The sequence below is a fragment of the Saccopteryx leptura genome, chromosome 1 (assembly GCF_036850995.1).
Source record: "Saccopteryx leptura isolate mSacLep1 chromosome 1, mSacLep1_pri_phased_curated, whole genome shotgun sequence".
NCBI classification, from domain to species: domain Eukaryota; kingdom Metazoa; phylum Chordata; class Mammalia; order Chiroptera; family Emballonuridae; genus Saccopteryx; species Saccopteryx leptura.
The window spans coordinates 246,855,477-246,883,475 of NC_089503.1; the positions used below are offsets into that span (position 1 = coordinate 246,855,477).

General features: G+C 52.2%; 1 protein-coding gene across 3 annotated transcripts; it reads left to right on the forward strand.

Moving 5' to 3' along the window:
- Positions 1–1,468: 1,468 nt before the first annotated feature.
- On the forward strand, positions 1,469–27,852 carry PIAS4 (protein inhibitor of activated STAT 4). Of its 3 annotated transcripts, none has more exons than XM_066343924.1 (11): positions 1,469–1,606; positions 7,510–7,936; positions 17,285–17,369; positions 18,157–18,198; positions 18,549–18,639; positions 18,749–18,877; positions 18,998–19,103; positions 22,629–22,702; positions 22,812–22,972; positions 25,570–25,700; positions 26,138–27,852. In XM_066343924.1, the coding sequence occupies exons 1-11, from the start codon at positions 1,580–1,582 to the stop codon at positions 26,404–26,406; spliced, it is 1,542 nt and encodes a 513-aa protein (XP_066200021.1). In that variant the 5' UTR covers positions 1,469–1,579; the 3' UTR covers positions 26,407–27,852. The 3 variants fall into 3 exon arrangements, with proteins under 3 accessions (XP_066200021.1, XP_066200038.1, XP_066200032.1); XM_066343941.1 differs by having other exon boundaries at positions 1,573–1,606; positions 7,441–7,936; XM_066343935.1 differs by lacking the exon at positions 1,469–1,606 and adding an exon at positions 7,208–7,268.
- The last annotated feature ends 147 nt before the right edge of the window (positions 27,853–27,999 follow it).

Here is a 27,999-nt window from a genome sequence, read left to right on the forward strand (position 1 = left end):
GACCAGGCCGTGGCGCAGTGGATAGAGCCTCGGACTGGGATGCAGAGGACTCAGGTTCAAGACACTGAGGTTGCCAGCTTGAGCGCGGGCTCATCTGGTTTGAGCAAAGCTCACCAGCTTGGACCCAAGGTTGCTGGCTCAAGCAAGGGGTTACTCGGTCTGCTGAAGGCCCCTGGTCAAGACACATATGAGAAAGCAATCAATGAACAACTAAGGTGTTGCAATGTGCAACGAAAAACTAATAATTGATGCTTCTCATCTCTCTCCGTTCCTGTCTGTCTGTCCCTGTCTATCCCTCTCTCTGACTCTCTCTCTGTCTCTGTAAAAAAAAAAAAAAAAAAAATTAAAAATAAAAAAAAAAGTTCTCTGCTTTGCCCTGGCCGGGTAGCTCAATTGGTTAGTGTCCAAAGGATATGCTAAGGTTGAGGGTTCCAAGTCAGGTCAGGGCACATACAAGAATCAACCAATGAATGAATTATTAAGTTAAACAACAAATTGATTTTTATCTCTCCCTTTCTTCTCTCTCAAACCAATAAATAAAATGAAAAAAGTGTTCTGATTCTTTCTCATTTAAAAAAGAACTAATCGGCCTGACCTGTAGTGGAGCAGTGGGATAAAGCGTCGACCTGGAACGCTGAGGTCGCCGGTTCGAATCCTTGGGCTTGCCTGGTCAAGGCACATATGGGAGTTGATGCTTCCTGCTCCTCCCCCCTTCTCTCTCTCTCTCTCTCTCCCCTCTCTCTAAAAATCAATAAATAAAATATTTTAAAAAAATAACTAATCACCTGGAACAGACAGAAAGTTTGAGCTCCGCTGCCTGTGGGGAGTGGGAAGTCAGAGAGCTCTTCAGCAGGGCTAGATTCCCGTTACTGCAGATTCCAAAGGGTTACCGTGGGTGGGGAGGAGGAACTAGCCGGGAGAGTGGGGAGGGAGGACGTTGTCTGCAGGGGTGAGGGATGCAGAAGCTCCTGGGAATTGGGGAGGTGGTCCCTTATTTCTCGGCCCGGGGCCAGCCAGTGGGTGCGGAACCTTCTGTCTTTCCGCAGCGCCAGGACCCGGATGTGCAGCGCGCCGAGCGCGCAGCCCGCCAAAGCCGCACCGCGCCTCGCTGCAAGGCGCCGCACTGCACTCACTGGCGGCGTCTGCGCTGGGGTAACCGTCTCTTCCCCCGACACCGCCCGCCGTGTATCCAGGAACACACTTGGCGGCCGCCTCACCTAAGGGGCCGCGGTCCCCGGTTGCATTGTGGTCGCGACTCTGCTCCCTCCTTTCCTAGGGACAAGACTAAGCACCCGCCCCTACCTGTGCTGGGCTTGTACCACTTTAAGAAGCCAGACGCGGCCAGGGGTGGGCGTGGTGGCCTCGAGCTAAAGGGGGCGATGTCGGGCCATCCAGATTGGCCCGAGGCCCGGGCGGCGGCAGTGCGCATGCGCTATGCGCAGCAACGCGGTCCTTCAAGAGGGGGCAGAAGAGCGTGAGGATGCTAATTGGCCGCGGCGGCGGCTCCGCCCGCGAGTGGCGGGCGGTCACGTGACGCGACGGCTGGGGGCTCCCGGCGCGGGGGACGCTGGTGGCCAAGATGGCGGCGGAGCTGGTGGAGGCCAAAGTGAGTGAGCGGCGGCGGCGCTGACCCGGGCGGGCGGACGAGGGAGCGAGGGCCAGGCGGTCGGCCAATGTCTACGCCTTCCTCCCGGGGCTTCACGGCGCGGCCCCGCGGGTCGGCGCCCAGGCCCCTAACTCGCCCACGGCCCTGGGGCTCTGGGTGCGGGCGGGGGACTGGGAGGGCGGGGGCGGGGCCCCCAAACCTTTGCGCGGGGGATCAGCCCAGGGTTTGAGGTGGAGTTCTCCCCTTATCCAGTATGAGCGGTTGGGGTGCCAGTCTCTCTAAACAGAGGCGTGAGGTGCTGACTTCCAGCTTGAGGCACAGTCCCCCCCGACTGCATGGTGGGCTGGGCTGCTCGTCCTCTCCACGCCCCAGGCCGGGGTCCGTGCTCTTTGGCATAGGGGAGTGTCCTCGCCTCCTCGCCCTTGGCACAGAGGGGCAGCATCTGGGTCTCAGCTTTCCTACCCAGCATGCCAGGCTGAGGTTGGCGACTTCCTGCCCAGAAGGGTCCCCCTGGCCCTTCTACTGTTGCTCCCACCATCCAGGATGATGACCCAGTGTCCTGAACCGCCCCCAAACACCGTGCCCTCTTGAGTCTTGTAAACCCGGCTGGAGGTTGGGGCCCCGGTTGGGTTCCCGGGTGGGTTCCAGAGCCCCGCCCCCTCTTGGTACTCTCCCTCTCACCCCGGAGTGGACGCGGTGTTAATTGAGCTTGCCTTGATCCCTGGGATGGAGTACTGACCCCTGTTCTTGGTCCAGAGCCTTCCTAATTCTTATCTCTTTCTTGGATATCGGGCTCTGCTTTCTTCCTTCTTCTTTCCCCTAAGGGCAGCATCTGTGAGGCTTTGGATTCTGCTTCTTTATACTTTACTTCCTACTGAGTCTATTTCTCAGATCAGATGCCCTCCCCACACAGCCTCCAGAACCCCTGCTTTGAATCCCTTAATGCACCCAACTCTAGGTTGCAAACCCCCTCCTCTTCCTGCGGGTCCCTTGAATTGATCCGTGGAGCGTCCTAGCTGGTTCCAGGATAGGCTTCTTCTGTAGGATAGCTCCTGGTACCTCTCTCCATACTCTAGGAGGCCCAGGTTCCACATCTCATAGAGGCCATCCCCTCTCCTAGTTTGGGACCCCATTTTATTTTATTTTATTTTATTTTATTTTATTTTTGGGATCCCCTTTTAACACTCTTGGGACTAAGCTGGGAGTATCCCCACCCCAGGGATGTACCTTCTCTCAGGTGTCTCCCCTAGGTCAGGCGCCAGAACCCTTGTTCCAACTAGATTAGGGTTCTCTCCTTCTTCCCTGAGAGGTTAAGGGCCATGATTCCAGGATGGTGGTACCACCTCCTCCCTCTTCTCTCTCTCCTCCCCAAGATTCTGACCTGTAAATGTTTTTCTCTCATTTCTCCCTCTCTTTACATCTTTCTTACCTTCTCTCTGGGATCTGAAACGTAGCCTTCTAGGATCTGTTATTAGGTATTACTCTTTCTTTACCCCAGAGTGCCCTACTCCTCCTACAACACCACACATACTTCTGCTCTTCTGTAGAGTTTGGAGAAATTGACACTTGTCCTGGAGATGTGGAGGTTTGAACTCTGTAAACCCAAGGTGGCAGCCTGCAGGTCTGAAGTCCCCTGGAGCTCTGAAATTTAACCTCCTCAAGGGGCCATCACTGTGACTCTGGGCCCCCAAACCTCCAGCCAGAGGGTAGGGTCTGAAGTCTTTTTTTATACCATCCAGGGCCTTGAAATATGATCTGATGAACTCGGCTCGACCCTCTGGTGGCTTGGGGCCCCCAACCTAATTAAATTAAGTGGACCCTTTTTGAAGTTCTCTAAAACATTAGCCTCTGTTAAGGGAGCCTTGAAACTAGCACCACTTGCTCCATCCTAGGCAACTTTCGTTTTCCTTCAGTCTCATTAGTTATCACTCTACAGTGCCTTCCAAGTAATGGAAATGTCCCCCCTTTTAGGTGCTTTTCTAACCTCTTATATTAATATAAGAGCTAGAGATTTTGTCTTTTGTGGTGCAAAGTGGGCTGGTCCAAAGGGAAAGCAAAACAAGGGGGCTTGTTGATAAACTTGGAAATCTGAGACTTAACCCAAGGCCCTTGAGAGAGGCTGGGGAGAAGGGGTCAGCCTGTGAACTCCCTGAGATACTGTAGCACTTTGTACCTGTCTTCAGTTTCCTACTGAGAGGGGCCTTTACCTTCCTCCCATGCTTATGTTGGAAAGGGGTTAAATTAACCTAAATGCAGCTTCTCTATCTAGGCCCTTGGGGCTTGGAGGTGTTTATAAACAGATCTGAGGGGTGGGAGGGGGTAGGGCAGGATGAAACCTCAGCAGGAAGTGATCTTCCAGCTCTTGGGGCTATTTTCTGAATGCTTGTGCCCTCTCACAACTGTACCCCCCCCCCCAAGTGTCAAGGACAGGCTCCTTGGTGGTGGTAGCTGCTGAGAAATCCTAGTGGCAGCTTGAGGAGTGTGTCCCAGGATGCAGGTATGGCAGCTCCAAATATCCGACCTGGTAAAAGGGGCTAGGCCTGGAGGTGTGGGAGTGGGGATGTCGACTCCCGGGGGTGGGGGGTGGGTAGGATGGCATGAGGAGATGAATTGTGTTTTGGAAAGACCAAGCCCACCTGCCTGTGACTGCATGATAGGCCGGCAGCTTCCACATGACAGCACCTCTCCCCTCACAGGCCTTGGGCCTCTTCCAGAAGAAACATCTTGTCTATGAGCCTTTTTTTTCTGCTCAAGGTAGGAAGTCAGGCTGAGAGAGGTGAAACCTCTTTGTTTCAAAGCATTCTGGATTCTGAGGGCCAGCAGACTGCTTAGGTCCCTAGGTTGGGGGTGTGCTGGGGAGTTAGGGTCCCACCTGACCACCCAAGCAGCTGGGTATAAGTGGTAGGCCCAGATGCTAGCCCTGTCACTGCCACACAGGGAGGCCTTGGGCCAACCCCTTCCCTCTGGGAGCCTCAGTTTTCTCACCTGCATAATGCTCACAGGTTCTTGTGAGATAAGTGACTGAGAAAGGTCCTTGTGGTACTTGGTAGGCAGGCCTGGACAGCCCCTCTGCCATCAGCAGGGACCTGGTGTACCACCAGAAGGAATCTTAGAGCGTTCCCATCTTGTGCTGACAGATGAAGAGTCCAGAGCACAGAGAGGCCTGACAGCAGAGTCAGGCTCATCTGGGAACCTAGTGTGTAATCTGGATGTGATACTGGAGCTCCCGAGCTAGACTCCACGTTTTACCGTTAAATAGCCAGGAAACGGGAAACACCAGAGCCTCCTGTCATTGAGGCTGCTACATAAACCCTAGTGGGGTTCCCACCCACCTTTGACAGTTAGATTTTCTTGAGTTTAAGCAGTTTATTGGTTTCTTTGGGTGCTGTTCTGCCCCATGCTTGCCAGCTTTCCAAAATCACTTTTGTCACTTGTACTGGTTTCTCCCATTCCCCATAGAAGTGTCTTTTGCCCACCACATTTCATTCTTTTTTTTTTTTTTTTTTAACAGAGACAGAGAGAGAGTCAGAGAGAGGGATAGACAGGGACAGACAGACAGGAACAGAGAGAGAGATAAGCATCAATCATCAGTTTTTCGTTGTGACAGCTTACTTGTTCATTGATTGCTTTCTTATATGTGCCTTGACTATGGGGCTACAGCTGACCGAGTAACCCCTTGCTCAAGCCAGCGACCTTGGGTCCAAGCTGGTGAGCTTTTTTGCTCAAACCAGATGAGCCTGCGCTCAAGCTGGCGAGCTACCTCAGGGTCTCGAACCTGGGTCCTCCGCATTCCAGTCCAAGGCTCTATCCACTGTGCCACCGCCTGGTCAGGCCACATTTCATTCTTCATAGGCCAGTTTGGGGGCTTAGCCTAGGTGGTCTGAAACTGCTGGCCCATCCCTTGAGGACACTTTGCTTATGAGGCATATTGGGGAACCCTCATTCTCCTTGGTGTCCCAGAGTCTCACAGAGGGAATGCCATCTCCAGACAGTCCCAAAGAAAACATCAGGATCAACTGAGCTCTTGTGTTTGATTTGATTTAGTTGGAGGGACCCTGCCAGACTTTATTCATCACTTTGCCACAGCTCAGTTAACAGCCTCTCCAGCTGCTGGATTCCCAGGGGCCTTCTTCTCAGACCCATGATTCTTTTTATTTATTGATTTGAGAGAGAAAGAGAGAAGGAGGGAGGGAGAAAAACATTGATTTGTTCCACTTATTTATGCATTCATTGATTGTTTCTTGTATGTGCCCTGACCAGGGATCGAACCTACAACCTTGACAGATCAGGACAACACTCTAACCAACTGACCTACCTGGCCAGGGCTGACCCATGGTTCTTAATCTCAGCTGATACTGCCCCCAGGAAACACTGGGAGATATCTGGGGGATGTTTGTGATTGTTACAACTGGGATTTGGGAGTGCTCCTGGCATCAAGTGGGTGGGGCGAGGGATACTGCTATTAACACCCCACATGCCTAGGACACCTCCCAGAGAGAACAGTCTATCTCCTACGTCTACATTGCCCAGGCAGAGAAAGCCTACTGGAATGATCGGCTAAGGAGCTCAGCTCTAGGTCAATGCTGGGGACATTGTAAAAGACAAACAGCTCGTGGCATCAGAATTGGGCCTGGGTTTGCTTATTATTTTATTATTATTATCTTTATTTATTTTTTGCTTATTTCCAGGTCTGGGTTTGAATGTTGGCTGTAACATGGAGCTCACACTCACCTGACATGGGTGTTTTAAGGTTCAGAGTTATGTGTAGAATGACATGTCCAGCTCAGTTCCTGTCAGGTGATTAGTATTAAGTTGTGGCTATCATCCTGTAGACCAGTGGTCCCCAACCTTTTTTGGGCCATGGACCGGTTTAATGCCAGAAAATATTTTCACGGACCGGCCTTTAGGGTGGGACGGATAAATGTATCACGTGACCGAGACAAGCATCAAGAGTGAGTCTTAGATGAATGTAACAGAGGGAATCTGGTCACTTTTTAAAAATAAAACATCATTCAGACTTAAATATAAATAAAACGAAAATAATGTAAGTTATTTATTCTTCCTCTGCGGACTGGTACCAAATGGCCCGGGGGTTGGGGACCACTGCTCTACACCAGTGTTTTCACCTGCTGGTCTACAAAAGAGTTAACCACCCTGATGTTGCATAAAGATTATAGAGTCTCTAATCATGGGGTCTATGTTCTTCATACAACTTCAGGGCAGTTAACTTTTGCGGACCGGCTCAAAATATTTGACAGACCAACACCAGTCCACGGACCAGCAGTTGAATACCACTATTCTAGACCAAAGGGAAAACATGTCTGTGGCTGGCATTGGTTGCACACTTATTCTGCTTTACATGAGCTATACTTCATCAGGTCCTTGTCCTCCACACATATCAATGATATCCTCCTCAACAAAAGGACTAAGGGTCAAAGAGGCCATCAGTATTCTCTGTTAGGGAGTGTCTGAGGCTGTTTACGGTAAAGCAAGAATCCCAGTTCCTGACCTGGGGATTCTTTTAGACCTGAATATGTCAAAAGAACCTAAAATAGAAGGGGGGGGTAAGGGTAGTCAGAATAGCTTTTGTTGTGTTGACAGATGCTGAGGAAAGTTTGAGGAGGAGGGCAGCAGGGCCGAGCTGGGAGGGGACATGTGAAAGGTGAGCTGGCAGTGGAGGTGGGACCAAGCCCAGGCCAGTGGGACTGGTACCAAAGCCTCCTCCGGGGCTCCACCCCCACCATCCAAAATAGAAGGGTTTGGGGGAGGTAGGATCAGGTGACGGCTGATAGGGTCTAATTTCTTTATTCCCCCCTCCCCTACTCTGGGCCCAGGCTCCATTTGTGTCCTCTGACTCTGGTAGCCCCTCCCTGAGCACGTGTGTCTGTGGTTGATCTTCCCAGAACATGGTGATGAGTTTTCGAGTCTCAGATCTTCAGATGCTCCTGGGTTTCGTCGGCCGGAGTAAGAGTGGACTTAAACACGAACTTGTCACCCGGGCCCTCCAGCTAGTCCAGTTTGACTGTAGCCCTGAGTTGTTCAAGAAGATCAAGGAGCTCTATGAAACACGCTATGCCAAGAAGAGCTCGGAGCCCATCTCCCAGCCTCACCGGCCCTTGGACCCCCTGACCATGCACTCAACCTACGACCGGGCCAGCACAGTGCCCAGGACTCCCCTCACAGGCCCCAACATTGACTACCCTGTGCTCTATGGCAAGTACTTAAATGGACTCGGACGGTTACCTGCTAAGACCCTCAAGCCAGAAGTGCGCCTGGTGAAGCTGCCCTTCTTTAACGTGCTAGATGAATTACTGAAACCTACCGAACTGGGTGAGTCCACCACCTCTCCTGGGGGTCCTGCCTTCCAAGTTCTCCTGGTGTCCACATGACTGACCTGGTATACTTTCTGAGAAGCAGCAGTTACCAAGGGACAGCAGAGGTCTTGTCCCTCCTAGGAGCCACAGCGGCCACCTTTGGGTCTTTAAATTAATGACCTAGTGCCATGTAACAAAATTTTCCAAATACCAGCAGCTTAAAACAACTGAGGATCCCAGTTTCCAAGGGTCAAAACTTGAACGGTTTAGCAGGGCAATTCTGACTCAAAGTCCCTCATAAGGTCACAGTCAAGGTGTCGGCCAGGGCTGGGGGTAGGTGGCAGTCTCAGATGTTGTCTCAGCTCAGGCCTGGAAGACCGACCAGGTACAACTTTCTGGCCCTTCAGGGCTCCAAGTAGAATGCCCTGGGCCTCTTGCTAACACACAGATTGCCTCTGAGTGTTCCTAGACACCTCTTCCATTGTATATCACCGCCTCCAATTAATCATTAAATCTCTTAGTTACACACAGTGGTTTTTTTTTTTTTTTTTTTACAGAGACAGAGAGAGGGATAGATAGGGACAGACAGGAACAGAGAGAGATGAGAAGCATCAATCATCAGTTTTTCATTGCAACGCCTTAGTTGTTCATTGATTGCTTTCTCATATGTGCCTTGACCGCGGGCCTTCAGCAGACCGAGTAACCCCTTGTTTGAGCCAGTGATCTTGGGTCCAAGCTGGTGAGCTTCTTTTGCTCAAGCCAGATGAACCCGCGCTCAAGCTGGCGACTTCAGCAACCTTGGGGTCTCGAACCTGGGTTCTTCACATCCCAGTCTGGTGCTCTATCCACTCTGCCACCTCCGGGTCAGGCCACACAGTGTATATTTGAGTACCAGCTATATAGGAGCCTCCCATCCCCCCCAACATGAAGCAGACAAAATTCCCTGCCCTGTGGAGGTTCCCTTCTCAGGGTGTCCCAGCCTGTGCCACCACGATGGGTCCTGCCTCCCCCTGCACTCCATCTGCATCTCCCATTCAATCCCCACATCTTTACTTGATGCCTGCTGCATTTTGGGCACAGGCCCTAGTTGTGAGTCGGTCCTTTACATCCCGCCCTGCGTGTCCCTGGCTGCTTGGTTTACTCCTTCCCATCCTGCTGACCGAGCATCTTTCTTTGCTTAGCCAGGGAGCTCCTTTATCAAACTTTGGCTTCAGTACTGGACCCAGCCAGCCCCCTCTGTCCTGCCTCAGGTGAAGTTGGGCCAGAAGGCCTATGGTTCTAGGTGAGGCTGCAGGAGGTGGAAGGAGTTGTGGGTGGTCCCAGTCCTGGAGTCTGAGGCCCTCGACTACTTTCTCTACTGACATGAGTAGGTACTTCTCACCAGCCCTCAGGTGGGTACTGGTTGGCCCAGCAGCATCTGTCATGGGGTTGATGTGGCAGTGCTAGAGAACTAAGGCCCCTTCCTGAGTTTTTCCGGGGTGACTTTCCCTGTCTCTGCTGCCCCAACCTCTATCTAGATGCTGGAACTCACCTCCCTCCCCGCCCCATCACACCACTGGGTTCTCTAGGAGGTTGTGGAGTCCTCAGAACTGGCTGGCTAGCTGGTTGATCCTGAAGGTTGAGCTGACATTTCAGACTCCAGAATAATCTTCGTAAAGGGGAGACTGGGTTTTCACTGGGAAGCTGCAGGGCAGGCTTGGCGCTGGGTGGGGGATGGGGCTGGAGATGACTTTGAACTAGGGCAGGCTGGAGGCCTCTCATCCCCTGCCTGGACCATGGGCTTCCTTCCTGAACTGCAAGCCTGCAATCACTCCCACCCCACAATGCATTGCTTTGCCCTGAGCCCCCAGGGACACTGGTCACCTGATCTCCGGGAGAGTCTGCTCCCCTGTCTATACCAGGAATTATTCTGGTGGCTCAGAACAAAGAGGCCGATCCCGCCCTGCCTCTCCTCCCACCCACTTGTCCACTTCTGTCCCAGGGTGTACCCCTTTTCTGGGAGTCTCATTTTCTCAGGTACCCTTGGGGACTGCCTGGATTCCTAGGAAGGTGCCTCACCAAGCACAGGTCCTGATCCTGAAGCAATCTGGTCCCCTCTGTTCCCAGACCAGCAGTTGTCTGAATACCTTGTACCCTGGGTGCCTCCCCTTGTGGAATTCTTCCACACTGGCCTTGCCCAAGAACCACTTTAGGAGGCTGTGGCTCGGCCAGCTTCCTTTTACCCCTTGCCTTGACCTACCAACCACAGCAAGGCCCACATACTCTGCTTTATTCCACCAGAAGAACTGCTGGCTGGCTCTAGATAGATCCCGTGCCAGGGGGACAGCAGACATAAATCACACGGAGTGGAATGTTTGGGGTGGGTGATGTGCAGGGAAGAATAGAGCCCCAGACCAGGAGTTGGAAGGACCTTAGGAGACATATGATCTGCTCCGGTGGGAGCAGTAGCTGGTGCCAAAAAGATCAGGAGACTGGCCTAAGGTCATTACAGCATCGCTAGGAAGGGGCTTCTGGGCTGTGTACTCAGACATTTTCCGGATTCTAACTCTTCGCTGCACCATCAGTGACTACACCCCTGCAGGGAGGCACCTGTTCTGAACCACACGAAGATTCTAGACCCCAGGCCTCCTCTCTGCACAAGAATCCCATCTGTCCTCCCCTTCCCAGCCAGGACAGACTAGTGGCCAGGCACTCTAGGGGCAGGGGCATTGGCTTTCAGACTGCAGCATGCTTCAGCTTGGGGCTAACTGGCATCTTAACGCCTTAGGGTCCCCCTAGCCCAGCCACTTGGGATGTCAGTGGCCAGAGTCTGACTGGGAAGGCCCAGACCTCCCTGTCAGGGGTTTGGGGGAGGGAGGTCATCATGAGACTTAGAGGAGGAAGGAAGGAAACAAGACCTCAAGCAATGCTGCTCTGAGAGGCTCCCCAGCATCCTGTGGCCAGTGCCTCACGGTGCGGGGCTATTCAGCCTGTCTCTCTCTCTCTCTCTCTCTCTCTCTCTCTCTACTACCACCCCATGTCCTGACAACTCTAGGCATCCCTCAGTTCTCCACATGACTCCTAGAGGTGGTCAGCACCCAGGTGGTTGAGAGCTGCTGCTCTGGCACCCGCCCCATCGTTCAGGGCATACAGATGTCCTTCATCCAGCCTGAGTTCTTTGGCTGACATTGACTAAGCCACAAGTGGTGGGGGGGATCTCTGGCCTGGCACATTTTGCCAGGAAGCTGTACTAGAGGTGATTAAATGGTGCCAGGTGAGGAATGCTCTGATTGGGGAATGCTGGGTTTTTAGGAGACTGTCAGTACCAGGAGCCCCTTACTGTACTTTTGTGGGTAGGTGGTAGCCAGGAAGGCCTCCTGGAGGTGGTATTCCTCCCCAGACCTGAAGGGTGAGTAGCAGTAAATTGGACAAAGGAGGGAACAGGGTAGTGTGTTCCAGCCAGAGGCCCAGTGGTGAGAGAGGGCTTGTGAATGGAGATCATTGTGACCAGATAATGGTCACAGGAGGCAGGGAGGGAGAGAGAACAGAGGCCAAAAAAGCATGAGACGGGTGGGCCAAGGGAAGCATGGGGATTGTCCCAAGGGCTTTGGAGTTGCTGAAATTTCCATGGGCTTTTCAGGTCTTGTTTTCTCAACTTCTTTCTGAGGCAGGTGTGATCCCTGAGGCACAGTGGTTTGCCTGCCATCCCACAGCCAGATGTGATATGTGCTCAGGCCGGTCCTGTAATGTGGAAGCCTAGACAGTCACATGGCATCCCAGGTCTCAGGCTGCTAATAGACAGGCTTCAGGCCAGTGAAACAGAAGACTAGTCCCATCAATCAGCCTCTTCTTTTTTTTAATTTAAATTTTTGTAAAACCACATGTTCATCGTAGAAAGCATGGGGTAATAACAGAAAGCCGCTTTGGCTGTGCCCCCTGGAGCACCGTTGCTGGCAGTGTAGGTTTGCTGCTTTATTTTTTCTGCAGTGTGATCCTATGAAGATGTAATTGTGCCCTGTTGTTTTGTCACCCTCCTCTCAGTATATTGTGAGCATCTGCTCAGTTCCTTAAATATTCTTTGCTGGTGCAGTTTGAGAGGCTGCTTGGCAGCCTAGGGTGGAGATGAATATGCAGGCCCTCTTGGTTGGTCAGCGTCTTGGATCTAGCCCAAGAACCCATTCCCAGAATTCCCATTCCCCAGAGGACTCAGAGCAAGCGGTTCCCTCCCCTTAGTCCCTGGAAGGTGCAGAGGTTCATGGGTGCAAACGGGGGCTGGGTAGGGTTTGCATCCACCTCTACTCAGCTTACAGCAGTGTGGGTGACAACTGAAGTACTTTTTGGTTAAGTTGGTGTTCATGATACCCAAAGAGCCTGGACATTGTGTTGATTCTTGGGAAGTAAATAAAGGTTTTGGAGAAAAATGGAGCAGGAAAAAAGGTGAGGAGCTCCAGAATTGTGAGGCTGTGAGGGGTGCAGTTTTTAAATACAGGTGCTTGGGAAGGCTTTCTTCCTGGTGGCATTTGCGCAAATTTAAAAGATCAGGGCACTGATTGGATATCTCGGTTAGCGCATCATCTCAAAGCACAGAGGTTGTCGGTTCAATCCCTTGTCAGGGCACACACAGGAACAGATATAGGTTCCTGTATCTATCTCCTTTCCTCTCTCAACTAAAATCAGTAAGTAAAAAATTTTTAAATAAAATTAAAGACATCAGAGAGGTTGAGATCGTTGAGGGAGGAATGATCTGGAAGAGGGGATGGCACATACAAAGGCCCGAAGGCGGGATCTTTTGACAGGTGGGAAGCATAAGGAGGAGGCCAGGTAGCAGCTGTGGAATTAAGGCCACAGGGGTGGACAGAACTTCCCCCTGAGATCCTATGCAGTAGATGGTGAGCCCCAGGAGCCTGGAGAACAACAAAGGGTGTTCTTACTGATGAGAATGTGCAATGGTGGTGGGAGGGGGAGAGCACTGGATGCTAACAGGATTGGCTGAAGAGTTGATGGTGGAGGGGATGTGACAAGAGTCATGGATGCTGCCCACATCTCAGCCCTGAACAGCTGAAGGTGGAGCTGGTGAAAGCTCAGGTTTGGGGGACCCCCAGTCCCTTCCTGATGGTATAGGGCAGGGGTCTCAAACTCGCGGCCCGCGGGCTGCATGCGGCCCGCTGAACAATTTTGTGCAGCCCGCAGACTAATCCACGAAGTTCAAAATATTTTGGATAAAATTAAGTAAGCCTAGGGGCCTACTTGTATTTTTCATTTCTCTAGCATCCTAGCTAGATATTAGCTTAGTTAACAGCAGTTGTGATGCGAACTACAGTTTCTGGTCGTTTTGTGACACTGAGTAAACTGCATGTACGATTGTGCTTGTACTGATTTTTTTTTTGTTTTCAACTGCAGTGAGAAAAGTGTTGCGTAACAGTTGCCTTTTGTAGACCTAGTGCGGCCCGCGGAACGGCTGTGATCTTGCTCTGTGGCCCACATGCTGAGTTGAGTTTGAGACCCCTGCTCTAGGGTATACCTTTTCCTAACAGATAGCAGGTCACCTTGCACCAGCCACCTGGCTTCCTGGGAAAGCAGTCTGCCACTCCGGGCCAATGACACAGCGGAAAATCAGAGTTCAGAGTCCTTACAGCAGCCTCACCTAGAAATAGGAGTCTTACCAGGAAAGGGACCTGGAGTTTTGGCCTTTCCACCACCATCTTGCCCACTTTTCTTGCACTGTTTCTGCTGGTAGAGCTCACTAGTCAGTGGATGCCTCCTAAGAAGCCTACTGGGTTACCTTTCCCTTCCTACCTGGGAGACACTGAGGTGGGTCTGGTATCTTTTATCTCCCACCTAGTCTTGGCAGCCCAGCTTAAATATTTTGAGGTCCCTCTACCCCAAAAAATAATTTCCCTGGGCTCTTTGGGCAGTTCTGAAGTGTCTGCAGGTAGCCTGCCAGCGTCCCTGTGCCTAATTAGGTGGTCCTTCTCAGGACCCCATCCAGGACTCTGAGGGACCAGCAGGGCCCTCAACAAACAACCATGAATTGGCAGCAGTGTGGCAGTTGCAGCAGCCACCTCTTACTAAGCACCAGCTACAGATTTGGCTGTGCACCCTGAGAAATGGGTCCTGTGCATTGGGGTGCCCAGGTTTGGGCCAGGATGGGATTGTACAGCCCCCTCATAGAGCCGGGGTATAAACCCAGGTAGTCTGGCATCTAAGCTGGAACTGGTTTTAAGTTTGAATCACATTTGCTTAAATAGGTTACCTGTTGTAGTTTGGAAATCAGAAGGCTTTTAGACAGGGGTTGGCCAGCTAGAGCTGCTTGTTTCCCTAAAGTTTTATTGGCCACACCCATTTGTATGCTTACCGTCTCTGACAGCTTCCATGATATAGGGTAGAGTGGGGACATCAGGGCAGAGATCTTGTGGTTCAAAAAGCCAAAAATATTTATACTTCCTCTTTATAAAATCCTGTTCTAAAGGATTTGCAGTATAAATTTTTAAAGCTCATTCTGCCGGACCTGTGGTGGTGCAGTGGATAAAGCCTTGACCTGGAATGCTGAGATGACTGGTTCAAAACCCTGGGCTTGCCTGGTCAAGGCGCATACAGGAAACAACTACTATGAGTTGATCCTTTCTGATTCTTCCCCCCTTTTCTCCCTCTTTCTCTTTCTCTCTCTCTCTCTCTCCTCTCTCCTCTCTCTAGAAATCAATAAATAAAATCTTAAAAAAAAAAAAAAAAAGCTCACCTGACCTGTGGCGGTGCAGTAGATAAAGCATCAACCTGGAATGCTGAGGTCACCAGTTCAAAACCCAGGCTTGCTTGATCAAGGCACATATAAGAAGCAATAACTGGCCCTGGCCGGTTGGCTCAGCGGTAGAGCGTCGGCCTGGCGTGCGGGGGACCCAGGTTCGATTCCCGGCCAGGGCACATAGGAGAAGCGCCCATTTGCTTCTCTACCCCCCCCTTCCTCTCTGTCTCTCTCTTCCCCTCCCGCAGCTGAGGCTCTATTGGAGCAAAGATGGCCCGGGCGCTGGGGATGGCTCCTTGGCCTCTGCCCCAGGCGCTAGAGTGGCTCTGTTCACGGCAGAGCGACGCCCCGGAGGGGCAGAGCATCGCCCCCTGGTGGGCAGAGCATCGCCCCTGGTGGGCGTGCTGGGTGGATCCCGGTCGGGCACATGCGGGAGTCTGTCTGACTGTCTCTCCCCGTTTCCAGCTTCAGAAAAATACAAAAAAAAAAAAAAAAAAAAAAAGGCAATAACTATGAGTTGATGCTTCCTGCTCCCAACCCCCCTTCTCTCTGTCTCTCTCCTCTCTCTAAAATCAATAAATAAAATCTCGGCCCTGGCCGGTTGGCTCAGTGGTAGAGCGTCGGCCTGGCGTGCAGGAGTCCCAGGTTCGATTCCTGGCCAGGGCATAGGCCAGGGCATACAGGAGAAGCGTCCATCTGCTTCTCCACCCCTCCCCCTCTCCTTCCTCTCTGTCTCTCTCTTCCCCTCCCACAGCCAAGGCTCCATTGTAGCAAAGTTGGCCCGGGCGCTGAGGATGGCTCCATGGCCTCTGCCTCAGGTGCTAGAATGGCTCTGGGTGCAACAGAGCGACACCCCAGATGGGCAGAGCATCACCCCCTGGTGGGCATGCCGGGGTGGGTCCCGGTCGGGCGCATGCGAGAGTCTGTCTGACTGCCTCCCCATTTCCAACTTCAGAAAAATACTAAAAAAATAAATTAAAAAAAAAAAAAAAAAAAAGCCTGACCAGGCGGTGGCGCAGTGGATAGAGCATCGGACTGGGATGCGAAAGGACCCAGGTTCGAGACCCCGAGGTTGCCAGCTTGAGCGTGGGCTCATCTGGTTTGAGCAAAAAGCTCACCAGCTTGGACCCAAGGTCACTGGCTCAAGCGGGGGGTTACTCAGTCTGCTGAAAGCCCGCGGTCATGGCACATAGGAGAAAGCAATCAATGAACAACTATGGTGTCGCAACAAAAAACTGATGATTGATGCTTCTCATCTCTCCATTCCTGTCTGTCTGTCCCTGTCTATCCCTCTATCTGACTCTCTCTCTGTCCCTATAAAAAAATTTAAAAATAGGCCTGACCTGTGGTGGTGCAGTGAATAAAGCATCGACCTGGAAATGCTGAGATCCCCGGTTTGAAACCCTGGGCTTGCCTGGTCAAGGCACATATGGGAGTTGATGCTTCCAGCTCCTCCCCCACTTCTCTCTCTCTGTCTCTCCACTCTGCCTCTTCCTCTCCTCTCTAAAATGAATAAATAAAAAAAATAAAAATTAAAAAAATTTTAAAAAAATTAAAAAATAAAAATTAATAAAAAATAAATAAATAAAATCTTTTTTTAAAAAAGCTCATTTTTACCTTTCCCAACCAATCTAAGGCTACAATTATGGCCAGTTCTTGCACCCCCTCCTCTAGAGATGTTTCTTGCACAGATAAGCCAATGTGCACTTGCACAGACCACCTCCCTCTGTTTGGTGACACAAATAGCAGCATGTTTTCATGCAACCAAAACATCTTGAAGGTTACTCCTTATCAGAACATGAAGAGCCTCTTGATCCTTCGTTATCTGTTTTCACAATTGCATAGGAGTCCTTTATATGAGACCTCTTGGAGCATATCTTTTTTTTTTTTTTTTTTTTTTTTGGAGCATATCTTAACCAGACCACATTAGTGGGCATTTAGGTGGTTAACAGTTTTTTGCTGATATAAATCATTCTGAGTACTGTATGACTGTGAGCGTCCATCATCCTGTATGTGTGAGTGTATCTGCACTGATGGGCGCATGCGCACCAGATGTGCCAGAACATCCATTCCAGGTGGGGACAGAATTGTTGCTGAAGAGAGCAGGCTGGCCAGAGGGCACGTGGCCTGTGTGTGCTGCATCCTCCTGGCCTAGCACAGCTCTTTTCTCCTAGTGGAGCAGTTCTCAGTTTTCTTGAATGAATACCTGAACCCCACAGGGATGATAAGGCCACTGCTGGCCTGGGCTTGCCCAGTCAAGGTACATATGGCAAGCAGTGAACAACTTAACTGAAGCAACTGAGTTGATACTTCTCACCACCTCTCCACTCTCTCCTCTCTCTGTAAAATCAATAAATACAATTTTTTTTTTAAATAAAAAGAGAAGGCCATTGCTCTGAGAGTAGCTTTCAGTGGGAGATGGGGGGGTGAGTGGTAAGTGTTCCCTGACCAGAGGCTGAGGTTTGGCCCCAAGAAGGGGTGGGGCCCCCCCTTATCCTCATCCCTGGGGGCACTGTCTGGGTGGGACTCAGGCTTCTATTTCCTGTTTCCTGGCCTGAAGAGGGCCAGACAGTAGAAATGACCGTGACTGGGTTTGGCGCCCTTGTCGGGAACCAGACATGACCCTTTCCCCATGTTTGTCTTCAGTTCCACAGAATAATGAGAAGCTTCAAGAGAGCCCATGCATCTTTGCGTTGACGCCCAGACAGGTGGAGCTGATCAGGAACTCCAGGTGCTCTGGGCCCCCCCCTACTAAACACCATAGCTAGATGGTGGGTGGGTGTAGTCTTAGGTGGCCTATGAGAGCCTTCAGCCAGATCTGATGCAGACGCAGACCCTTGTGTTCTCACCCTCACCCTATTCAGGGTCCATGTGCACAGTCAGTACACTCACTGCTTTTGACCTGCAGTCCCAAGAGGTGGGCCAGTGTCCCCCTTTAGCAAGGTCTATCTCCCTAAGCACTGTTGACATCAGGGTCAGGTCATTCTCTGACGGCGGTCGTCCTGAGCACTGTGGGGTATTGAGTGGTATCCGTGGCCCCTACCGCCTAGGAGCCAGAAGCACCCCCAGTTATGACCACTGATGTCCCCAGACATGGCCAGTGTCCATGGGGGCAGAGTCACCCCGGCAAGAACACTGAGCTATCTCCAGGTCTTCAGCTCTGCTCTCTGAGGCTCTCCGTCTCCAGCTGAGACAGCGTCACCACTGGAGCAGCCACTTGTCTGGGCACTCAGTACATGCCAGGCCTGCACCTAACCTACATAATATCCACACCAGCTCCCCCATTGTCCAGAGAGGGGAAGTCATTGCCTCAAATCATTAGTGAGTAAACGGCAGGAGAAAATATTCTAGGGGGCATCTGTTGGCCTTCGGTTGCCAAGGGAGGTATTGGGTTAGGCTGCCTGGCTAGCCCAGGAGAGGCCAGTGGTCACCCAGCTGAAGGGTTGGCATGGTATGCTAAATGCACTCCCACCTCACTGACCTCTCCTCTCCTTCCTCATGTTTTCCTTGGGGCACAGAGAACTGCAGCCTGGGGTCAAGGCCGTGCAGGTCGTCCTAAGGTAAGCCCAGGAGCTCCAGCTCCTGAGGGAACCCTTGGCCACTTCCTCCTACCCTGGGTGGCCACAGCCCTGCCATGTCCCACCCCACGTGTGTCATAGCCAGACCCCTTCCCTCATAACACCCTCTGAGGCCCCTCACTAGAGGTAGATTTCCCTTCCTCCTGCTGGCTTTCCTTGGCTGTGGACATACCACCAGCCTTCCTTATTTAAGCCAGACCCCTGAGACCCCCCGTGTACAGCCCAGCATTGTGATCTACCCACCAGGCCTAATGTGGCCTGGTGGGTCATTCGTGCATCTCCCAGGGGCCCTTGCCCTGCCCTCAACCTCATGGTCCCCGTTGTCATTACAGAATCTGTTATTCAGATACCAGCAGCCCTCAGGAGGACCAGTACCCACCCAACATTGCTGTGAAGGTCAACCACAGCTACTGCTCAGTCCCGGTGAGCAGGGTTCCAGGCAGCTCCAGATCTGCTGTGGGGGTTGGCAAGGGTAGAGAGAGGGGCAGGGACACAGATCATCTGTGGTGGCTGAGCCTCCATTTGCTCCCAGGGCTATTACCCCTCGAATAAACCTGGAGTGGAGCCCAAAAGGCCCTGTCGCCCTATCAACCTCACCCACCTCATGTACCTGTCGTCTGCCACCAACCGCATCACCGTGACCTGGGGGAACTACGGCAAGGTGAGGGGGGCGGGTGCTGCCCACTTTCTCATTCCATTGCCCCGTCTATCCCTACCCTGCCTCTGCTCTCCCTGCCTGGCCCCACCCAGCCCTGATGCCCCTACCCCCCTCTACCCTCAGAGTTACTCGGTGGCCTTATATTTGGTGCGGCAACTGACCTCCTCAGAGCTGTTGCAGAGGTTGAAAACCATCGGGGTCAAGCATCCGGAGCTGTGCAAGGCACTGGGTGAGCACTGCGGTGCCTTCCCCTTGGTGACTGAGGGTGGTTCTGGCTCTCTCACTGCTGACCCTCCCCTTGCTGGACATGGGGAGCTTGTTGTATATGCTCGGGAAGGTGCCCAATGGGGAACTTGGACTTCCAGGGTCCGTCCATCACCCTGGGGTCAGGGAACTTGGGAGGTCTCTGGAGAATGCTGGGGGTCAGTGCAGAGGCCAGAGGCAGGGACAGGCAAGATGTGCTCACAGACCCAAGTGTGCCAGGGTGTCTGGGTAAGCTGAACATTTGGGGCTTATTTAGAGCCTTGCAGGGGCTTTGAGGAGAGCTTTTTTTGTACTCTTAACAAGGGCATTTTTGTACTCTTAATTAAAAAATGGGCCAGGGGAAAGATAGAACATTAAAAATACCACCATCAGCCTGATCAGGCAGTGGCGCAGTGGATAGAGTGTCAACCTGGAACGCTGAGGACCCAGATTCAAACCCTCAGGTTGCTGGCTTGAGCATGTGGTTGCCAGCTTAAGCATGGGATCATAGACATGACCCATGGTTGCTGGCTTGAGCCCAAAGGTTGCTGGCTTAAAGCCCAAGGTCACTTGCTTGAGTCCAAGGTCGCTGGCTTGAGCAAGGGGTCTCTGGCTCACTGGAGCCCCTGGTCAAGGGTGTGTGTGTGTGTGTGTGTGTGTGTGTGTGTGTGTGTATGTGTATGAGAAACCTGGTCAAGGTGTGTGTGTGTGTGTGTGTGTGTGTGTGTATGAGAAACCTGGTCAAGGTGGGTGTGTGTGTGTGTGTGTGTGTGTGTGTGTATGAGAAACCTGGTCAAGGTGTGTGTGTGTGTGTGTGTGTGTATGAGAAAGCAATCAATAAACAACTAAGGTGCCACAACTACGAGTTGATATTTCTCATCTCCCTTTCTGTTTCTCTGTCCCTGTCTGTCTCCCCATCCGTCTGTCCCCCCCCCCCCCACTTTCTCTCTCACTCAAAAACAAAATATACTACTATCAAGACTGGCAGACATTGTCCCTGTGTGGTGCAGTGGATGGAATGTTGACCCTGGAATACAGAGGTTGCTGGTTCAGAATCCCAAAACCTCAGGCTTACCCAGTCAAGGTACATAAAAGAAGCAACTAAGAGTTGATGCTTTCCACTCTCCCCACCTTTATCTCCTCTCTAAAATCAATATATAAAATCTTTAAAATACTGGCAGATGGAACTCAGAATTGGTTCTGTGTCCCTCTACCAAGGCCTTCCCAGCTCATAGCTTGTGCCCAGGAATTCCTCCACTGGCCAGCTGTGTGGTCTCAGGCAAGTCACTGACCCTCTCAGGTCATTGAGTTGACTTCTGACACCCTCTGACCAGTGTGGACACTGAGGTGCAGAATGGCAGAGTTAGGCCTTTCTGACACCAGAGCCTCAGTCTGTGAGCCAACCCTGCCACCTCTCTCTTCTCTCAGAGTGCCCACCATTTTTATTTATTTATTTTTTTTTGTAAGAGAGAGGGGGGTGGGGACAGACAGGGAGAGAGATGAGAAGCATCAACTTGTAGTTGTGGTACTTTTTAGTTGTTCATTGGTTGCTTTCTTATATGCCTTGGCTGGGGGCTTATAGCCAAGCTAGTGACCCCTTGCTCGAGCCAGCAACCTTGGACTTGAAGCCAGCAACCCTGTGCTCAACTGGATGAGCCTGTGCTTAAGCTGGTGACATTGGTGTTTCAAAACTGGGTTCTCAGTATCCCAGGTAAATGCTTTATTTACTATACCACCACCTGTTCAGGCCACAGGGCCCTTTCTTTAACCCCCAGTCACACCTGCCTGTTTCCCTATGGAGACAGTAGCCAACTGGACCAGATTTGCCTGTTGGCCCAGGACAGGGTTCATCCAGGCACTAGCAGCCCATAGGATGGGGTTGCTGCACATAGAGCCCTGGCTTGACTCCTCAGTGGGGAACCAGGGGCCATGCAGCACCGTGGGCTGGAGGGGTGTATATGGCAGCCCAGCCCCTGCTAGGTTAGACCACCAAGTTTTCTTGCTACAGGAAGCCTGACACTTCCTTTTCACAGCCCCAAGCTGGGCATCATCTCCAGTGGGTCTTCCAGTCACAACTGGGAAGTCCAGTTTTTTTGTCTCCCTTGAACCCTGCCTGATGCACAAGCCTTCTGTCAGTGGGGGAGCCAGGCCTTACTTCAAAACCCAGTGCACACTGCATCCATTCTTAGCTGTTCATGGGGTTTGTTTTTTTTTCTTTCTTTCTTTTTTTGTATTTTTCTGAAGCTGTTCATGGTTTTTTATCTTAGTTTTTTGTTTTTTTAGGTGAGGAGGGGATACAGTGAGGCAGATTCCCACATGCACCCCAACTGGGATCCACCCAGCAACCCCATCTGAGGTCGATGCTCTGTACCAAGCTATTTTTTTTTAGCACCTGAGGTTGATGCACTCCAAGGGAGCTATCATCAGTGCCCAGGGCCATGCTGAAACCAATTGAGCCACTGGCTGCAGGAAGGGAAGAAGGAGGGGAGAAGGAAGGGTAAAGAATCAGATGGTCGCTTCTCCTGTCTGCTCTGACTAGGAATCGAACCCGGGATGCCCATACGCTTAGCCAACCTTTTATCCACTGAGCCACCATCCAGGGTCTGCTCATGTTCTTTTTAATGAGTCAGAGCCTCTGGGTCCACCTTTATTGTTACCAAGAGAGGGGAACCATGGGGTGGGAATTCATACTGATGTATTATTGGCTGGGGTAAGGACAAGCCTCACCCTCAAGCCCAACCCAGTATGGGAGGGGAGAGGAGGCTTCCTGGGGGAGGGGAAGCATCATGGAGTGGGGGATAATTCCAGCATCAAGCAGGGTGGCCTCCACTCTGCAGGACTGAGGGTCAGTTTGTTCTGATTTATCTGGGGATAAAGTTGAACTGTATGCACCTCTGAGGACAGTTTGCTGGTGTCCCTGCTTTAAAAGCAGAACGTACAGGAAAAGGGAAGGAGGGAGACTGAGCACCCCCTGCAGGCCAGTCCCAGGACTACACTGGGTGTGTTTTCTTCCAGTCTTTTATCCAGCATTCCATTCAGTCTAGAAGGCAGTTGTGAGCATGTTTTCATGTTGTGTGTGATTTTGTAGTGGCACCATCACTTTTCATTTATTAGAAAAGTGATATTTGATTGTGCGGGGGGAGGGCTGTGCTGGTGGGTTTGCTCTTGTCCTGCAGGGCCCATGGTGGGTGCTCCTAGACTGGGGTATTGGTGCTCCCTAGTGAGCACTACCTCGAAGCAGGGGCTCTCAGGAATGGTTTTCATTGGAATTAACAAAGGCACAGCTGGCAGCCTGTTGGTGGGTGTGCATTGCCTGGATTTTTCCAGAAAAGCCCTGTGGGTTGTAAAAAGCTTCATCAGGGTCAGCTTGTTGGGGGATTGGTCTGCCTCATGGGTGTGCCCAGGTTGTTGTCAGAAGTAATTGTGGCTGCTGCCCAACTTGTCTCCTGGCCTGGCCCTGCGGGCACCTCTGCCCCTTCCCCACTAACATTGGCTACCCCCTTCTCCACAGTTAAAGAGAAGCTTCGCTTGGACCCCGACAGTGAGATCGCTACCACTGGTGTGCGGGTCTCCCTCATCTGCCCAGTGAGTTAGTGTGGTGGTCCCTCTCCCTCATTTGTGTATTATGTGAGAGCTTTCTGGGGTGGTCAATGGCTGGCCAAGTGGCCTGCTCACACCCCTCCTCTCCCCACAGCTGGTGAAAATGCGGCTGTCTGTGCCCTGCCGGGCAGAGACCTGCGCCCACCTGCAGTGCTTCGATGCTGTCTTCTACCTTCAGATGAATGAAAAGAAGCCTACCTGGATGTGCCCCGTGTGCGATAAACCAGCCCCCTACGACCAGCTCATCATAGATGGGTGAGTCGCTGAGGCACAGGGGGACCACACTGTCTCCTGGGCTGCATTGGGGCTCTGCCCCTCACTTCTTTGGGCCTCTGGGGAATGAAGAGCAGATCCATGCAACTTCGAGGCCTCTGTGCTTTTTGGCAGCTTTGGAAGTAAGAAAGGCAGGATTCAGGGCTTTCGCTATGCAGGTGGCAGCAGTGTTGCTTAGGGTTCAGAAATAGGGCTCTGGCCCAGGAGTTCCACTCTACTTTGAGTGCTTTGTGTTCTTAGAGGCTGTTTTCCCCCACATAACGTGGGAACCTGAGAACCCCTTACTTTTAGGCTGATGCACAATTCAAGGAGTTGCTTCCTAAAGTTCATTCAGTGCCACCTTAGTTGTGCCCTCCATAGAAGAAAAAGGACACGTCTCGCCCAAATCCTGGTCACGTTCCACTAGTTCCTTTCCTAGATGGTGTTGGCATGTGATTAGGCTGTCCCCCCACCCGCCTAACAAGCAAGCTCTTCCTACTCTGCAGGGGGACAAGGGGCAAAAGGCCATTCTCCCCAAAAGGGAAACTTTGCTTAGGTCTTAGGTTTCTAGAAACCGAGCCCAGCACCTGACTGAGCAGCTTCTGCCAGGCGTTGGCCACACCCACCTATCCCCAGAGTCGGTTGGGGGCAGGGTGAAGCAGCAGCCTAGACAGGAGCTGGTATGCTGGCACCCAATTTTGGAGCCACCAGCCCTTCAAGGTTGAGACGTACAGCCTAGGGTGTGTGCTCACGGTCAGGATAGGAGTGACACCTCCACCTCTGACCTATAAGAGCTGGGTATGAATTTGTTCTCCTGTTCAAGCACTCATCTCTAGTCACCATGCTCAAGGTCTTGCCAAGCCCTCCCTCCCAATTGTCCCAGGAGATGGACTGATTATCCCCACCTTATAGACGGGGAAACTAAGGCTCGGGGTGGGGGGAGGCAGCCACCTGCCGTGGGACTGCCACACACACACACACACACACACACAGCTCATAGGTAGCCAGGTCAGAACTCAAGCCCAGGTTCAGCCAACTCTGAGCCTGGTCCCTCCCTGGAGGGGCCAAGCCACAGCCCCCTATGTGGTCCAGCCTCGGGGTGGAGTGAGGAGGCCCCTGGGGCTGAGCATGAGGTCTGGGCCTGAATGGCAGCTCTGTTCCCAGCCGGCAGCTGTGCAACCCAGCACCCGCCTTCCCTCTCCCCAGTAGGCCTAGAGTGGGTCACTCAGGCTTGGGTGGTAGCAGCTCTGGCAGGGCTGGGGACGATGGTTCTGCCTCTCACAGACCATGATCCCAGAAAGCCCATGGGGCCTGGTGTAGCCCAGCAGTCTTTCTAGAAGAAGTTTTTGACTTCATGAATTTATTCTTTGAGTCTTTGCCAGTTGTCCCTCTCTGGCCCTGAGCTAGGTGATCCAGGTGTCCCCAAAAGGACTCTGTCCGAGACCCTGTCTTCAGGGAACTCCCACCTGAGCATGGTGGCTGGGGGTAACTGAGTCAGACTCAGATACTCTATTGCTCATGCTCTGCCTGGAGGAGGAAGAGGAACTGTAGAGTGGGACTTTGGAGGGTGAGTAGGAATTTCCAGGTAGAGAGCTGCCTTGTAGGCACCCTGTGTTCACATCAGGGTAACCCCAGAGTGGTGGGTCTGTGATGAAGGGGAGACCTCAGAATAGGAGTGGGAAGCGGCTGCATCAGCCCCAGAGGATATCTTAGAGTAGGACAGCCTCCCTCCTGTGTGACTGTGACCTAAGTGGTCAAATTCACTTGGAGTCAGGTGTATATTTGACATTGAACAAATGCTGGGGGCTGTGGTGACCTATTCACTGCAGAGTGTGTGTTCCCTGCACTAGGCCTGGCCTGGGCATTAGCTGTTTCTCAGGTTTTCCCAGCTTCTGGAGATAGTGCTGTGCCCACCTCATCCTGCCAGAGGAAAGACTGAGGCCTTATGGCCAGGAAGTCACAGGGATCAGGACTGGAACCCAGACCTGCCGTCACCTGGTCTTGTGGCCTCAGGGTGATCACTCTCCTTCCCCAGGCCTCAGTTCATCTATAAAATAGGTCTGGCTGATGGTACCTTAGCAGCCACTACCAAGAGCCAGAGACTACTTCACTGGGCCTGACTCACCACAGGTGTGCTTGAGGAGAAATTGATCTCTGTGTGGGAGGGAGGAGGCCCCACTTCTGCTGTCTTCTCTATCCCACAGCCTCTTAGGGAGCTTTCAGCAGCATGTACCTGCCCTCTGAGCCTTAGTTTTGTAAAACAGGGACAGCACAGAATCAGGATGTGAGTGTAGGGGCCACTTTGTTAGGGTGAGGGCCATCACCGTGCCATGAGTGGATTGCTGTAGGCCCTCAATGCAATTTGGCAAACCCTTCCAAAGGGCCTAGCTTGTGCAGGCCCTGTGCAGTGGAGAGACCTGGTGGCCCCCTCTCACTCCAAGACAGGTCACCAGCCCCTGGCGGGTGCTTTCCTAAAGCCACTTTTACAAAGAAGGAAGTGGCTTAGCGAGCATCCCACCAGAGTCCAGGGGAGCAGGGAGGGGAGCAGGGGCAGCTCAGCTGGCCTAGGAATCAGCTCCCCTACCCTCCCTCCAACTTAGGCTCCTCTCCAAGATCCTGAGTGAGTGCGAGGATGCTGATGAAATTGAGTACCTGGTAGATGGCTCATGGTGCCCAATCCGCGCCGAGAAGGAGCGCAGCTGCAGCCCTCAGTGCCCCATCCTTGTGCTTGGTGAGTCCCTGACCCAGCCCCCAGACTGCCCCATTGTTTCTCCCAATCCCTGTTCTGGGGGTTTGGCAGTTTCCGAGTATGACTTGTATCTTACTGTGTGGCATTTTCATCTAAAACACAGCCACCTCAAATGAAAAAAGACAAAGAAAAAAGAAAACCAAAATGAAAAAAATAAAGGAAAAAAACCACAGCCACCCCCATAGAGTTGATTCCCATAGAGTAGAACAGGCCAGGGCTCAGAATTTTATATTGCAGGCAGCATGCAGTTATTGAGCACCTACTGTGTGCCAGGTCCTATACAGCATGCTCCCCAGCATTAGGAGGCCCCTACACAAGACAGAAATGATGTCCCAGGATTGCCCCTCCCCCTTGACACCTTGTTTCCCCATTCTGTGGGTCAGCAGTCATCCTGAGCATCTGTTTCTTGTCACCCTCAGGCACTTCAGACACCAATGGGCTCCTATCCAGCCCCAGCATTAATGGTGGTGGTGGCAGCATGCTTGGGGGCTCTGGAGGCGGGGGCAGCACAGTGGGCAACATTGAGAATGGGAAGCCAGGAGCTGATGTGGTGGACCTCACACTGGACAGCTCCTCATCCTCAGAAGAAGAGGAGGAGGAGGAGGACGATGAGGAGGATGAGGACGAGGATGGCCCCCGGCCCAAGCGCCGCTGCCCCTTCCAGAAGGGCCTGGTGTCGGCCTGCTGACTGCTCGCCACTGCCAACCGGCTGGACACTCAACTTTCCTGGTGCTCACCATGTGGAGGGGCACAGGCGGGCCTTGAGGTGCAGAGGGAGGAGTGATTATTTTTTCTTTTTATTGTTGTTCATATGGTTTTCCACCCCTTTCCCTGGATCCTGGCACCTGTACCTCTGGACTCCTACTGGAGGATTAAAAAAAAGTAAAATGACAAAAAAAAGTATAAAAACAGAAAAATGAAACAACAAAAAAAAAACTAACTCTTAAAAACAAGGCAAGCCACCCACACAGCTGCTTTCTCAGCCGAAGTCAGAGCCCAGAAGAGGGGTGGGCAGGACACTGCACCCTCCAGGACGCCCCACCTCTTCCAATGACCATTCCAGCTGGTGCAGAGGGACCTGGGGCTGGTGGGGGCAGCAGGGAGGATGGAGGGGCTCCCTGATGGCAGCCACAACTTGGACATTCATCTGTTCCTTTGCTTTTCTTCTCTCTGTGAACTGTTCTCTTGCCCAGAGACCCGGGAGTGGGCCTCTGAGCAGTGAGCATTTTAGCCAAGAAGCCATGGAGTGGGTTGGGGTGGGGAGGGGACAGTAGGGGCATGGGCAGGTGGGTGGAGGTTGCGGGCGGGCTAGGGAGGGTTTAGCCACAGATGTGTTGTATTTTTGAAAGTGCAATAACTTGGTATTTTGAAGACCCAGCATGTGGCCAGGACCCCTTTCAAGATGGGGGCTTCAGGGTGTGGCACCGTGTGGCGTGGGGGGGTCTCAGTTTTTTAGCCAGCTACCTCGGTAACTCCAATTCAGGTTAACTTCCCTACGGAACAGCGCAGATGTCCACAGGTGCCGCTGCTGGGAAGGTGGCCACCTCTGAGGGGCAGCAGGGACTCCTGCCCCATCCTCTTAATTTGGGGTGGTTCCTTCCTCTTCTTGCTCTTGGGTTTTCCGACGGGTACGAGGCCTGTTCTGCACCCCTTTCTCCTGGAGCCTCATATTTGTCTTCCAGCAGGACTGGGCTGGGGGGCTGCCCTCTGGCAGCCCTATCAGCCTCAGGAGTCCAGCAACCATGGGGCTTCCATAGCCACCCAGATGCCTCCAGGGACCTGCAGCTAGGTGCTTGGCCCACCATCCAGCATCCTTGCCCCCTCGGAGGCCATGCTTCCCCAGACCACCTCTGCCTGCCTTTCTGTTTGCTTTCTCCCTCCCCTCCCCATCCTAGTATAATTTTCTTTTGTATAAACAGAACTCTACTAGTCAGGAAGCAATATCTTTTCAGGTCTAAAGATGAAAAGAACATAAATCTGGTCGAGGGCAAATTCAGTTTTACTGTATAAACTCAGTTGTGCAGTCCGGCCCCCCTCCATCTGCACTGGCAGCTGAGGGCGGCTGTTTTCTAATATTTGTATTCTAATTTAATTGTTTTTTAAAAACGCAAATAAAAAGGACAAGGTGAAGCCATTGGGGCATCTGCTTTTCTGTGCGTCTGAGGTGTTACCTGGGACTGAGGGGACTGAAGGACCAAACACCTCCCCATCCACACAGTTTTCTTTGCCTTTTGCTGCCATGGTGTTCGGGATTCTAAAGGCAATGCATTTGGTCAAATGA

Excerpts from the sequence above, each read along its gene's own strand:
- PIAS4 (XM_066343924.1), top strand. The coding sequence starts at position 1,580 with ATGGCGGCGGAGCTGGTGGAGGCCAAA. Across the intron at positions 22,703-22,811 it reads GGGTCTCCCTCATCTGCCCA|CTGGTGAAAATGCGGCTGTC; the intron begins GTGAGTTAGTGT and ends CTCTCCCCACAG. Across the intron at positions 25,701-26,137 it reads GTGCCCCATCCTTGTGCTTG|GCACTTCAGACACCAATGGG; the intron begins GTGAGTCCCTGA and ends TGTCACCCTCAG.